The sequence below is a fragment of the Gadus macrocephalus genome, chromosome 13 (assembly GCF_031168955.1).
Source record: "Gadus macrocephalus chromosome 13, ASM3116895v1".
Lineage (NCBI taxonomy): Eukaryota > Metazoa > Chordata > Actinopteri > Gadiformes > Gadidae > Gadus > Gadus macrocephalus.
The window spans coordinates 7,756,450-7,770,845 of record NC_082394.1 but is presented as its reverse complement, the minus strand read 5'-3'; the positions used below and the strand labels follow the sequence as shown (position 1 = coordinate 7,770,845).

At 41.8% G+C, this 14,396-nt stretch overlaps 2 protein-coding genes across 7 annotated transcripts; one reads left to right on the top strand and one right to left on the bottom strand.

Moving 5' to 3' along the window:
• The first annotated feature begins 4,273 nt into the window (after positions 1 to 4,273).
• Positions 4,274 to 7,455, top strand: LOC132470452 (uncharacterized). Of its 3 annotated transcripts, none has more exons than XM_060069091.1 (7): positions 4,274 to 4,513; positions 4,907 to 5,033; positions 5,190 to 5,252; positions 5,341 to 5,420; positions 5,518 to 5,699; positions 5,785 to 5,851; positions 5,943 to 7,455. In XM_060069091.1, the coding sequence occupies exons 2-7, from the start codon at positions 4,960 to 4,962 to the stop codon at positions 5,999 to 6,001; spliced, it is 525 nt and encodes a 174-aa protein (XP_059925074.1). In that variant the 5' UTR covers positions 4,274 to 4,513; positions 4,907 to 4,959; the 3' UTR covers positions 6,002 to 7,455. The 3 variants fall into 3 exon arrangements, with proteins under 3 accessions (XP_059925074.1, XP_059925073.1, XP_059925075.1); XM_060069090.1 differs by having other exon boundaries at positions 4,275 to 4,502; XM_060069092.1 differs by having other exon boundaries at positions 4,278 to 4,502; positions 5,518 to 5,648.
• Positions 6,204 to 12,870, bottom strand: h6pd (hexose-6-phosphate dehydrogenase (glucose 1-dehydrogenase)). Of its 4 annotated transcripts, none has more exons than XM_060069086.1 (5): positions 12,722 to 12,870; positions 10,520 to 11,175; positions 10,321 to 10,438; positions 9,897 to 10,166; positions 6,204 to 9,036 (listed from the first exon to the last, which is right to left on the bottom strand). In XM_060069086.1, the coding sequence occupies exons 2-5, from the start codon at positions 11,165 to 11,167 to the stop codon at positions 7,685 to 7,687; spliced, it is 2,388 nt and encodes a 795-aa protein (XP_059925069.1). In that variant the 5' UTR covers positions 11,168 to 11,175; positions 12,722 to 12,870; the 3' UTR covers positions 6,204 to 7,684. The 4 variants fall into 4 exon arrangements, with proteins under 4 accessions (XP_059925069.1, XP_059925070.1, XP_059925071.1 ...); XM_060069087.1 differs by having other exon boundaries at positions 12,494 to 12,770; XM_060069088.1 differs by lacking the exon at positions 12,722 to 12,870 and adding an exon at positions 11,566 to 11,715.
• Positions 12,871 to 14,396: the final 1,526 nt, after the last annotated feature.

Below are 14,396 nucleotides of genomic sequence, written 5' to 3'. Positions count from 1 at the left end.
AAATCCTGCATGCACAATAATCTGTGAGATTTTGGGGTTTTCCAATATGATTTTGGCTAGTTTATGGTTGATATCACTAACCATTCCATATGGGAAGATGCATGTTTTGATCTTCTTACCGGTTATATCCTTGATAGTTGAGTCTCCTATAATCAGAGTGTCTAGTTCATCTGCTTTCTCTGAGATGGGCCCTTGTTGGACGGTGGCAGACACATGCGCAGCCCGCATAAGGGGTAACACTGTTGTTTTTTATTGGTTGTCATGAAAAAAAACATAAGGTTTAACACTGTTGTTTTTTATTGGTCGTCATGAAAAAAAACATAAAGGGTAACACTGTTGGCTTTGTCAAATAAAATATAAGGGGTGACAGTGTCGTTTTTTATTGGGCGTCATGAAAAAAAACATGAGGGAAATAATAGAAATACACACATACATTTTAATGTCATGTATATCCTCTTTATTGATGATTGATTATTGTGTATTGTCATCGGCTCAGTGGTGCGGTGGAGTGCACTCTGCCCACTGGTGACTGCGGCTCAATTTCTGTGGAAAACACAATATCTTTAATTTTAAACGTAATGCTATCATGTCTATTGCACTGCCATATATAATCTCAGACGTAATTAAATTAAAAATATCATTGGGAAGTGGAGAGAGCTGTGAGCTAACCCCCTGGAAACCGGGGTTCAAGTCCGGTTGTTGTCCTCTGTTGGAAGTCTCTTATTTCTATTTCATGCAAATTATAAAGTCAAGTATAACCACTGTTATGACTTTTTTCGGTGTATTGATGGTGCATTGATAAGTTCGGAGGTTAACACTCAAAACAGCTCAGGTTCGGATCACGGCAAAAACGTCGACAGGGGTACCACTGTCGATTTTTACTGGTCAACATGGAAAAAACATGAGGGGTAACTCTGTTGTTTTTATTGACCGTCATGAAATAAACATAAGGGGCAACTCTGTCGATATTAATCAAATAAAACATAGGGGGTAACACTGTTGTTTTTCTTTGGTCGTCATGAAAAAAAACACAAGGGGTAACACTGTCATTTTTATCAAATGAAACATGAGGGGTAACACTGTCGTTTTTATCAAATGAAACATAAGGGGTAACACTGTCCTTTTTTATCGGTCGTCATGAAAAAAACATAAGGGGTAACACTGTCGATATTTATCCATTAAAACATAGGGGGTAACATTGTCGTTTTTATCAAATGAAACATGAGGGGTGACACTGTCGTTTTTCTTTGGTCGTCATGAAAAAAACCATAAGGGGTAACACTGTTGTTTTTTATAGGTCGTCATGAAAAAAAACATAAGGGGTAACACTGTCATTTTTTATTGGTCGTAATGAAAAAAAACATAAGGGGTAACACTGTCGATATTTATCAATTAGTACATAGGGGGTAACACTGTCGTTTTTATCAAATGAAACATGAGGGTTGATACTGTCATTTTTCTTTGGTCGTCATGAAAAAAACCATAAGGGGTAACACCGTTGTTTTTTATTGGTCGTCTTGAAAAAAAAAAAAGGGGTAACACTGTTGTTTTTTTATTGGTCGTCATGAAAAAAAACACGAGGGGTAACACTGTTGTCTTTGTCAAATAAAATATAAGGGGTAACACTGTTGTTTTTTATTGGTCGTCATGAAAAAACATAAGGGGTAACACTGTTGTTTTTTATTGGTCGTCATGAAAAAAAACACAAGGGGTAACATTGTTGTCTTTGTCAAATAAAATATAAGGGGTAACACTGTTGTATTTTATTGGTCGTCATGAAAAAAACATAAGGGGTAACACTGTTGTCTTTGTCAAATAAAATATAAGGGGTAACACTGTTGTTTTTTATTGGTCGTCATGAAAAAAAACCTTATTAACTGTCGATATTTATCAATTAGTACATAGGGGGTAACACTGTCGTTCAAATGAAATCAAATGAAACATGAGGGTTGACACTGTCGTTTTTCTTTGGTCGTCATGAAAAAAACCATAAGGGGTAACACTGTTGTTTTTTATTGGTCGTCTTGAAAAAAACATAAGGGGTAACACTGTTGTTTTTTTATTGGTCGTCATGAAAAAAAACACGAGGGGTAACACTGTTGTCTTTGTCAAATAAAATATAAGGGGTAACACTGTTGTTTTTTATTGGTCGTCATGAAAAAACATAAGGGGTAACACTGTTGTTTTTTATTGGTCGTCATGAAAAAAAACACAAGGGGTAACATTGTTGTCTTTGTCAAATAAAATATAAGGGGTAACACTGTTGTTTTTTATTGGTCGTCATGAAAAAAACATAAGGGGTAACACTGTTGTCTTTGTCAAATAAAATATAAGGGGTAACACTGTCGTTTTTTATTGGTCGTCATGAAAAAAAACATAAGGGGTAACACTGTTGTTTTTTATTGGTCGTCATGAAAAAAAACATAAGGGGTAACACTGTTGATTTTTATTGGTCGTCATGAAAAAAAAACATAAGGGGTAACACTGTCATTTTTTATTGGTCGTAATGAAAAAAAAACACGAGGGGTAACACTGTTGTCTTTGTCAAATAAAATATAAGGGGTAACACTGTTGTTTTTTATTGGTCGTCATGAAAAAACATAAGGGGTAACACTGTTGTTTTTTATTGGTCGTCATGAAAAAAAACACAAGGGGTAACATTGTTGTCTTTGTCAAATAAAATATAAGGGGTAACACTGTTGTTTTTTATTGCTCGTCATGAAAAAAACATAAGGGGTAACACTGTTGTCTTTGTCAAATAAAATATAAGGGGTAACACTGTCGTTTTTTATTGGTCGTCATGAAAAAAACATAAGGGGTAACACTGTTGTCTTTGTCAAATAAAATATAAGGGGTAACATTGTCGTTTTTTATTGGTCGTCATGAAAAAAAACATGAAGGAAATAATAGAAATACACATACATTTTAATGTCATGTATATTCTCTTTATTGATGTTTGATTATTGTGTATTGTCATCGCCTCAGTGGTGCAGTGGAGTGCACTCTGCCTAACCCACTGGAGACCGCGGCTCAATTTCTGTGGAAAACGCAATATATATTTTTTAAACGTAATGCTATCATGTCTATTGTCATATATAACCTCAGACATAATTAAATTACAAATCTCAGTGGGAAGTGGTGAGAGCTGTGAGCTACCCCCCTGGAGACCGGGGTTCAAGTCCGGTTGATGTCCTCTGTTGGAAGACTAATTCTATTTCATGCGAATTATAAAGTCAAGTATAACCATTGTTAAAAAAAAAAAATAATAATTGTCCATGTCAAATAAAATATAAGGGGTAACACTGTTGTTTTTCATCAGTCATCATGGGAAAAAAACAAAAGGGGTAACACTGTCGAAATGTATCGAATAAAACATAGGGGTAACACTGTCGTTTTTACCAAATGAAACATGAGGGGTGACACTGTCGTTTCTCTTTGGTCGTCATGAAAAAAACGTAAGGGGTAACGCTGTCGTTTTTTATTGGTCGGCATGAAAAAAAACATAAGGGGTAACACTGTTGTTTTTATTGGTCGTCATGAAAGAAAACACAAGGGGTAACACTGTGGTTTTTTATTGGTCGTCATGAAAAAAAACATAAGGGGTAACACTGTTGTCTTTGTCAAATAAAATATAAGGGGTAACACTGTTGTTTTTTATTGGTCGTCATGAAAAAAAAACATAAGGGGTAACACTGTTGTTTTTTATTGGTCGTCATGAAAAAAAACACAAGGGGTAATACTGTCGTATTTTATTGGTCGTCATGAAAAAAAACATAAAAAATAAATAAAAAAAAGTGCCCCTCCAGACGAACTCAGCCGGAAGAAGCAAGCCAGGGTAGACTAAAAATTTAATAAAAGCGCCAAACTTATCATTTTATAGTACTTTCTGGGGAGATTATTTTTAAAATATATATATATCTAAAAAATATATATATATTCTATTTTTTATATATTTCTCATTTTTCATTTTTCATTTTCTTTTCTTTTTTTCTTGTGAGAGTAGCGACTTGCCCCTAATGACCAGTCGCCACTGGTCATTCTGACCTGGGACATTTAGAATTGTCGGTCCTCCTCATTTTTTTCCGGTCATTGACCGGTAATAACCGAAAACGGAAACTGCTATAAACCGGCCTAACTTTCACCGTCAACACCGAACCCCTTCTTCTTCGCTCGGCTGTCAACATCCGAAACATACGCTAGTTAGATTTTCTAACTTTTTTTTTTCAATTACGGGTAGCATAGAACAAACGTTAGCCAAGTGGGGGCTCCATGATTGCTGAATCTAATGAGAGAGGTAAAATTGCCATTAAGGAAGGAAAGCATAGTATGCCTTGCGACTGTGCTTCGCAGTATGCCTTGCGAAACCCAGTATGCCTTTCGAAACACCTCGTGATTGTTCGATGAAACGCTACCAGGAACGCCTAAAGGTCGTTCTTGTGTCATGACGGAAACGCCCAAGCCTGCAGCTGGACCCTTCTCAGTGGTTGGAGTATCAGATTCTGGTAAGATGCATGTTAGTATTGTTTTTACATGTGATCATATAATCGTTCAAATGAAAATGTTTAACTTGCTTTGGCATTTTATAAACTACATTGCTAATCAGCAATGCATACATTCTAGGTTTAAACGCTGTCAATGTCCTTATCTTATTTAGTTAATGTTATACTTTTGTTTTCATGATCTTTTCTTTTTTATGAAGCACACTGCTTATGTAGCCTTTATGTGTGAAATGTGCTACATACATAACATAGTATTTTGTTGTGCATAGAATTATGTATGTTACTCTTAAATGTACTACCATGTAGAAAGTTAACATTTTGGGGGTGCATTTGTGGCAGGAAATATAATGCTCTTATGTGTTATCACTTTGAGAGTGAAATACAATATTTTCTCTTCATTCTTTCAGGGTAGTCAGTAGGTGTCCACTCTAGGCATTGTGGGTACGTTAATGGATTCAAGATGTTTCATTACATGCTCGTCTACCTTATGCATTATACTAGCAGACGGATACCCAGCAATGAAAGACTGAAATTGTAAGTGTTGGCGTGGTGGATGTTTTTACAATAGCTGAGGTCATGTCAATGTAATCCACTTTATTATTGTATATATATATATATATTATAGACTATTGTCCATATCTGTTTGCATTTTTGTACATATCTTACTTGTTCTGAATATTTTATTTGCAGTCAAACAGTCAATGCAATTTGCTTGGCATTTGTTTTGGTCCCCCAGTTCTATGTGATGGGAAGGTAAAACCAAAGATTAGATACAATTGGACAAAATACAATATGTCTTGATGGATGGTTGGACTTATTCAATGTTCTGTTTCAACCTCAGGCCCAAATCCTCCAGGTACTGCCAGCAGCCTCTTCTGAACAATCTCTCAGCTTTCCTGGCCATGTCTATTATTGCGTCAGGTACATTTCATAAAGCAGTATGCAATTGTACACATACCAAATGTATAAACAGCAACAGCTCGACGCTTGATCCCAACGTATGGAATTGTCCAAACAGGTTTTTCAGTGTTGCTTACCGTGCTAGAGCCAGTTCCCGTGAGCTTCAGGGCTGCCTACCATGTCTTTGGCCTGCTTTCATTTGGCCAAGGGTTGTGCACCACCATCCTGACGCTGACAGCCACCGCCTGTGTAAGCCAAGCCAGTCGATGTTATCAAAACACCCTTCCATTTTCTCTGGATGTAAGCCCAAATGTGTATAATGTTACCTCATTTGAGCATGCAATGAGAAACCACCGGTGAATTAATCTTTTAAACAAACCCGCAGGCGGACACAACCCCAGAGTTATACTATCTATCCCTCACACTAACGGTGGCCTGCGTTGCCAGTACCAGTAAGCTGAATTCATTGCTGATACATTTAACACAATATTGGCGCGCACACATTTAAACAAGATAATTAACCGTATGTGTGTATCTCAACAGCCTTTTTCGCGGTGAAGGGGGGAATGTGGATAATGAAAAGCCTTCCCGTGGCTCAGTGAGCAGCAGGGCCCACAGCAATAAACCATTCCAGCTGTCCCAGGTTGACACCCAACCCCCTGCATTAATGTTTCATGGCGTTTCCATGCCCACCCCAACTTGGAACCTGAAACTATAAGGGGGACTTGAAAGGAAGAGTAACATAAGGAATTTTACATTTCTGCCTTGCACATTTTGGTTATGTGAAAAGCACACCAGACACTGTGACTTTGAAGGTTTAGTTTTATTGATTCTGTTTTATTGATAAAGTACACACAAGTTGTGTAAAGAGGAATTGTTTCATTTATCCACTGCATGCCTTACAATTTAATTATTTAACAGTACATTAACAGCTTTCTAGGGTATTGTGTACTTTTGCTTGTGATTTGGGCATTTTGGTCATGCCACCATCTTGAACTCAATAAAAGAGTGCCTATTAAGGCACTCAAAATAAATTATTTTCTCAAATATAAATATTGATTATTTTAGCAAGGCCACATAGACCATTTCTCATTCAGAATACCCAAATTTTTCTTCTTACCAAGACTTACGTCTCATCAGATATTCATTTTTTGTTTACCCGTAAGCAAACTTTCCTCATCCAACTGCAACAGGATGCATAAACAATTAACTTGATAATATGTGGCTGTAACTCCTTCTAGCTTCATATTGGCATCCGACATTTCACTGGCGGCAGTACATAGTTCAGATGTCATGGGAAAATACCTGTCTAAAACTGGTTGTCGACGGACTGCTTTCGACCCCCTCCCTACACATTCTAAGCTTCAGTCTGAAACTATGCCAAATATAAACTCTTTTGGTTTACCTTTTCAATGGGTGCCGTTTAGTTCAACACGCTCAATGCTAAAAGGATTCATTCAACATTTGGCTTTTGATCCATCCGTATGACTAGGATGAGGATCGAGGCTAATGTTAAAAATCTAAAGCTGGATATCAATGAACTATGGCTACATAGAATTTACAATAAATCTTTACTATATTTAATAGTAATGTTTTAATGCAAGTCAAATCTCGAAGAAAATTAGGATAAAACACACACCTAGGCAATGTGCTTTAAAACCACCATTAGAAGAGTCCCAACAATATAAAAATATAATTCTACAATGCAGCTTAGTAGATTTTACTCACCTGAGATTCAATTTGAAAGACATTTCTCACACACACAATTAGTAGTATAAATCTATAGATTGTCAGACTGCTACGTATTTTAGACCCTGATCCCTAACCCTGTAATCATTTTCATAAATTGTAAATCATACAAACCATTAAAACCTGGAAAATCGAATGAATCAAAATAGGATGAAATAAACAATGTTTGAGTTTTCCTTAACCCTTCGCTGTATCAGGCATCTGATCCAGACTCAAGCAAATGGGTATTGTATCAAAGTACCTCAATACAAATTACAACACCAAGTTCAAAGAAAGGTTGGATGTTTGCAAACAGCCATGCATATTTGATAGCTCTAAAAAAAAAATGTATAAATGGCTATGCATGTAAACTGCTGGTCTAAGCTGTTAAGAGCAGCAATTTATTAACTATTTCTGGACCAAAAATAGTGGTTTGGGGATCATTCGGGGTGGAAAAAAATATTTTGGGGGAAGTCAAATTGTAGTTTTACTCTAAACATTATAGGTCAAAAGCCAGCACAAAGTTCAAAAAGGAGTAAACAGACGCTGTGATCCCTTTACCCTAAAAGCGCATCATAGTCAAGGTACCAGACCAGCTTGCCGTTGGCCGGGTGCACCCCGGTGATGGGCCACTTGTTGGGCTTGTTCTTCACCCGGCTCAGTTGGGTCAGCAGCTCGTGCTTCAGCTTGCCGATCACCAGCAGGCCCACCCTCTGGGCCTTGTTGATGGCCTTGAGCGTGAGGCTCATGCGCTGGTGGGGCTTGACGGGGCTCTCCGTCAGCGCCACCAGGCTCTCCCCGTGCCTCTCATGGGCCTTCTCCCCGGGGAACAGGGAGGCCGTGTGGCCGTCCAGCCCCACGCCCAGCAGTACAAAGTGGAATGCCGAGCCGTTGACGGCGTGGGCTATCTCCTTCTCGTAGAGCAGCGCTCCGCCGTCCTCCTCCACGCACAGCCGCTGGCGCAGCATCACCGGCATGGGGTGGATGTTGTAGTACGGGATCCGGATGTGCTGCAGCAGGTGCTCGTGCACGCTGTGGAAGTTGGACTCGGGCTCCCGGAGGGACATGCACCGCTCGTCCACCATCCACACGTGGGTCTCCCTCCAGGGGAAGCTCAGGTGGTGCTGGGCCAGCCGCTCGAAGAGCGCCAGCGGGCTGGAGCCGCCGGAGAGCGCCAGGTGGAAGGCCCCGCCCTCGCTCACCGCCCCCTCCGCCGCCGCCTGCAGGTCGGTGGCCAGCCGCGCGATGAGCTCCTCCCCCCAGGCCGACACCATGTCGTCGCCGCGGAACTTCCCCTGCGTCACCTGGAAGCTCTCCGACGCCGTGCCGCCCATCGTCTCGGGGCTGATGATGACCACCGAGTCGCTGGCGTAGCTGAGCTCCGTGGCGCTCAGGCGCAGGTCCAGCAGGTTGCCGTTGGCCTCGCCCCCCGGGTAGATGCGGGGGTAGGAGCCCCGCAGGCTGTGCAGCAGCGGGGTCCACAGGCCCCAGGAGGCCAGGAGGTTCTCGGCGCTGATGAAACAGTCCTTCCTCCCGCTTAGTATGTGGCCGATCAGCTCGGCGTACGGCTCGCGCTGCACCTTGGGGGCCTGCACGTAGTAGTCCGAGATGGGGAAGCCCAGGACAGTGGTGTCTTTGTGCTCCGTCACCTCCCTCCACTCGCCGTCGACGAGCTCCGGCTTGAAGAGGTTCTTGGTGACGAGGACGGCCGGGTGCTCCAGACTGCCGTGTCCAAAGTGGAAGATGATCTGCTTGGGCTTGCAGTGAATGTGGTCGGGGTTCTGCACACAAAAGACGTCATTCTTGAAGAGAACCCGTGCGTAGGCCACCCGCTCGTCCAACATCTTCCCCGAGGACAGGACGATGGGCACGCCGTCGTACTGCGCGGAATCAATGTGCACCATGACCGCTGAGGACAGACCAGAGGGCTTCAGTCAATGCTGAGCACTAAGCATTAACTCAGCATTCATAATAACCATGCTAGAATGAAAATAAAATAGGTTCTTACTGACCGATGCAGTTCCACAATGACTTATGTCTAACTACATGAATTTGGTAGACATCTCTTGACATGATTATTTCATAGGCTCGTGTTGTCACGCTTACATTTACTAAATGTTTTAGGGTTCTCCCTCAGATTTTGATCATTGAAAAAGCATGAATAGAACTGGTTGAGATGGTTTTCATTTTGTTGAAAATAGACAACCAAAATGGTGCTTGCAATGGTCTCATACTATGAAATGAGTGCCTTCATAGGGGCCCATTTTTATTGAGGTCAAGATGGTGCCATGACCAAAAAGCTAAAATCTCAACCAACAGCATCAGCAGCACAAGCTGCATATTATAGAGACCGCTATGAAACACCCAGAGAGAGTGGTTTAACATTCAGCATAACGCTGTAGGGAAGAATGAACCAAAAGCCTTTTATTTCTACAAATATGCTCATAAAGAAGCTATTCATTTTTAAACATTTACTCGCCAATTTGTAAGTTTGTGGGTCAGGCACAGACCTTGTAAAACCAAATCATGTATCTGGAAGGACTCATTGTCCCTGATGAGATTAGATAAATATCTTGCATAGTTATATATATAACAAACAACCCCCTCCTTGTCCGAAGTGTCCAACTGCAGTTCGCCCATCACTTGCTCTTCTGCTTGTTCCAGCTTTGATGTTTTTCATTCAAAACGAAGAAAAACCATCCCCTGTTCTAATGATTTTTATTTCAATGTGAGGGAATCGATCATCGAGAGCGACTTTGTGATACTCACCAGCAAAGGTCGGTGTGACACTGAACTGATCGGTGGTCTTGTTCAGCTCCTCTCGGACCTCCGCCGTATAGGCTTGGTACTGGCCAATCACGGCCTGCTTGGTGCCCACGGGCTGCAGATGGCTGAAGATCTGGAGCTTGTTGCGGAGGACCTCCTCCGAGCTGCTGAGAATCTGGGGCACCTTCATGGTCAACAAGGTCATGATCTCAGTGAGATGGTTCTGCATCACATCTCGGATCACCCCGTACTGGTCGTAGAAAGGAATCCGACCTTCGGAGACAAACAGAAAAATTGAATAAAATACACCTTTTTGGTGAAAAGGACTTTGTATGTTTTGTATCGCTAAGACAACGTGCTCTCTTTTGAGGTGATCAGAAAAGTCAAAGTAAATACGCTTTTAATGCACAAAAAGTAGATTTGTCACCTTTTACATCCAGGGTCTCTTTGAGTACAATCTCCACTCTCTCAATATGTTGCCTATTCCAAATAGGATCCAAAAACTTCTGGTTGACTTTTCTGAACGGCAGTATATTTGAAACAACCTTTAAAAAAAGATTAATAATGAAAAATATATTCAAACAAATTCCATGAGCTTCATTTTTGGACTCCATCCTAATCCTCACCTGCTTCCCCAGGTAATGGTCAATCCTGTACATCTCCTCGTCCTTCAGGGAGCCCCCGAGTTGAGTGGCCAGTGTCTGTGCGCTGCTCAGATCATGACCGAACGGCTTCTCCAGAACGACCCGCAACCACGCTCCGCCAGCCGGCCGGCAGCTGCTGTTCACCTGGTCGGCGATGTCCGCGTAGGCGAACGCCGGCACCGAGAGGTAGAAGAGCCGGCCCGCCTCCTCCATGCCCTCCCCCTGCAGGGTCTCCTGGATGTGCCGGCCCAGCGCCCGGTAGTCCTCCGGGGTCTTCAGCTGCCGGTACTGCACCAGGTGCAGGAACTGGTCCTTGAGCAGAGCGCAGCGCTCCACGGGCGTGTCCGGGGAACAGGCCACATGCTTCAGGATGTCGAAGAGTACGGGCGTGCCCTGGTCGTCTGGCGACAGGCCACCGCCGTAGAAGGAGAAGGTGTGTCCGCTGCCGACCTGCGAGGTGTACAGCTGGAAGAACCCCTGCCACAGGTACTTCTTGGCCAGGTCCCCCGTGCCGCCCACGATGACCACCGACACGTGGCCTGCCTGCTGGGTCTGCTTCCCCTCGGTGAGGACGCCTCTCTGGGCAGAGCAGATGGCTTGTAGCAGGAGCAGCTTCAGAACAGGCCACATGGTAGCTCCTGTAGACACAGTCAGTAAAAGCCAATGTCATTGAGCAATGAGTGAGTAAACAAGGAGCATTGGGTTCCCAATAAGCAAAAGCCTCCGATACAAAGTTAAAACATTGTTTGGAAACACAACAACACAAATATGTATGAAAATAAATGACAATTAAATCCTTTGAACTACAACATGTTAAATAATAGTGTGTTAAAGTTAAATCAATTCTGTACTGCTTAACAAAATACATCAGCTAAAACAGCTTTGAAAATAATATCAGCGATAACAATCCTGAGCCAAAGACATCGAGAACAAATGCATAAAAGGGAATCAGCGACAGATTTCTTACGGCTTTCTGCACAAAAATCCCACCAAACTTGGAAGACGAAGTGGTGCTGTTGCACACTCACAAGCTGACTGACTGCTGCCAACGCACACAAGAGGCGTGTACAGTTTACACGTTGCTGCTGGGGATGGATTCACTTAATGCAAGAGCAATTCAGGGAAGATAAGCTGCTGTTGATAGTTGCCGGGAAAGTCCAACCTGAAGAGCTATGGATTGCAACACAACAACCCTGTGTTTTTCTCCATGAAGTTTGTCCAACTGTCCAGTAAAATAATAAGGACAGGTTACACCTGTCATACTTCAACAGGTGTAAAGAACATATAGATAAGATATCTTTCTGTCACATTATCTATAAGCGCAGTGCTTATATAACCCCCATTAAGATTATGTTTAGATTTTTGTAGTAATTCCGGTCACATATTTGCAGGGTCTTGCAATTTGATTTGGTCTTTTGATATTGGTAGCAGCATCTGGTAAACCATTATTTCACAAATCATGTTTGCGTTGTGGTAAAGCAAACAGCAAAGGGCACATAGGACTGTCCAAATCCGGGAACATGCTTACTTGATTATTTGTTTAGGCCCGTTTATTAGGATACTTTAAACAAAGGTTCCTTTTGAGATTAGTCCTAGCCTGAACAAGGTGAACATAGACAGAGGGTACATCATGTCGTTCACACTGAGGATAATGGTAGGATTTTGAGACATAAATGGGACACGATTAATCTACAGTCACAGAGATACTGGATAGCTACTTCCCTTCTTTGAGCATGCATGGCAAATTAACATAAGAATGTGGTTTCATTCTCTTTCAATACATTCACATTCTCATTGTAGTTTAACAAGGTTAACAGACAACTTATAAGATGTGAAGGGGTGACAAGAGACGATAATAACAATAATAAGTCCATTCAAGGTATACATAAAAAGTTCTAATACACCACAAACAAGCGTATGCCTATCTGGAGTTTAATCAAATACAAAGAGACCTGCCTATATTGGGCCAACCGGTCTCTCAGGTGGGATGCCTGCTGACAGCAGGTGTTGTAATTTGCATGGCATCACTACTGATACAATGGTCGTGTTGCCCCATAGCCAAGTCAATGCACCATAATTCCTCGCTTTTTTTTCGAAATCATGTGGCATACCGAATCAATATTACAAACGTTTTCCACGGAAAGCGATTAAGTTAATTCTGAAACAAAAGGAAAATACTCAAACCTGTCCAGGGTGAAAGCTCGTTAACAGCCGGTCAGACTCTAACAACACGCTGTCATATTTTGGTACAAAGACACTTCCTATTGTAGTCACATGACCCTCGCTCATTTCATTGACAGGTTCTTCGTGTAGCGGGTGGTGGTTAAAGCAACAGTAGGCCAATAGACTTTAAGCCTTTAATCTACATATACCGGTATGTCCACACAAAAGCAAGCGTGGTTTACAAAGACAGAACGAGCGTACAATCTGGGCTGACGTGACAATTTAGTCTATGCATTCTGACAGAAAGGACGAATGGCGTCATAAAAGTGGCAAAAGGAGACGACAACAATAGTCATCCCAGAAAAAACACCCAAGGATCACATAACAGAGTTAAACACTCTGACACCCTTTAGACCCAAACCCGAGCTATTCTTCTGGTTTAGATTATAATGTACCTTATCATGGTGCGACTATTACTTAATGCTGGGTATAAACTATTTTCACTATGTATATCTTGAAACAAGATAAAATAATGAACGCATGTAGGATTGCTGATAAACAGTTAAATGGTGAGTCAGTCGTGTGCCGTCAAGTATATTGCAATATTCACTCGGGTCTTTATGAAAACGACCTTATGACTGCAGGGCGGGCCGTTTGGGGGTTCGTAACAGTCCCTTGACATACAACATAAAGCATTGACCGTATGTTAATGGTGAAGGAAATTAAGATGCTTTACAGTCAATAAACACATTGTGCACACAGTTTTAGAAGTAAGTGAAGTACCTCCACCTGGCACTGGGTGGCAGATGTAAGCTGCAGCAATCAGTGATAAATCATGTTGTCCAGCGCGCCCCCTTTTGGCGTTGCTGTGCATTGCTTATTTCATTCCTATCAGTAATCTGTGAGAGTTGGCCCAAATGTCAACCTAAAGGTTGCTGGTTGTTTATTTTCTATCAGCCGGATCAAGGAAAACAATGTATTTCTTTGTTGTTTTTTTAGTGCTGTAATGGTCTGTTATGGTCAGCTGTCTACAACTGTGGAGTGCAGGCCTACCTGAAACAAAGCAAGTGACCTTTTGGCCACCTAACGAGTCTTCTTTGTGGACCACACGCCTAGAAACACCTCCTGGTCTGTTCTCTAGAATCACAACAGTTGTTGAACTGTTTTTCTGGTTGGTTCTTTTCATAAAAGTTGTTGCCAGACTGCACATTTTCGAACATTGGCCCCACATCACACACAAGCCAGCACAATAGTCAATAACATAAATATAACAATGCCAATTAAACATACCGGGTCATTTCTCATTATCACCATGTTATATTTATTTTTCCTCTTTATCCAAATGTAATATCACAAGTAAACCCCAGTATTGGCTATCATTCACATTTTATTATCTTTTTGAAGATAGGCAAACGTACACCAACCAAACATACACCCACTAAACACACACACACACACACACACACACACACACACACACACACACACACACACACACACACACACACACACACACACACACACACACACACACACACACACACACACACACACCTTGTTACTTTACAAACAGCTGTAATGCCTGTGATCACTGGCCGAGCCCTCCCAGGTTGGCTGACCACTGTGAAATGTAAACAGCAAACAACAAGACATCCTGTGTGTGTGTGTGTGTGTGCGTGGGTGGGGTGGGGGGGTG

Coding starts and splice junctions, on each gene's coding strand:
- LOC132470452 (XM_060069091.1), top strand. CDS start 4,960: ATGTTTCATTACATGCTCGTCTACCTTATGCATTATACTAGCAGACGG. Junction 5,253..5,340: donor CAGTTCTATGTGATGGGAAG/GTAAAACCAAAG, acceptor TTTCAACCTCAG/GCCCAAATCCTCCAGGTACT. Junction 5,421..5,517: donor CATGTCTATTATTGCGTCAG/GTACATTTCATA, acceptor TTGTCCAAACAG/GTTTTTCAGTGTTGCTTACC.
- h6pd (XM_060069086.1), bottom strand. CDS start 11,167: ATGTGGCCTGTTCTGAAGCTGCTCCTGCTACAAGCCATCTGCTCTGCC. Junction 10,167..10,320: donor AGAGACCCTGGATGTAAAAG/GTGACAAATCTA, acceptor TTGTCTCCGAAG/GTCGGATTCCTTTCTACGAC. Junction 9,037..9,896: donor TGTCACACCGACCTTTGCTG/GTGAGTATCACA, acceptor GTCTGTCCTCAG/CGGTCATGGTGCACATTGAT.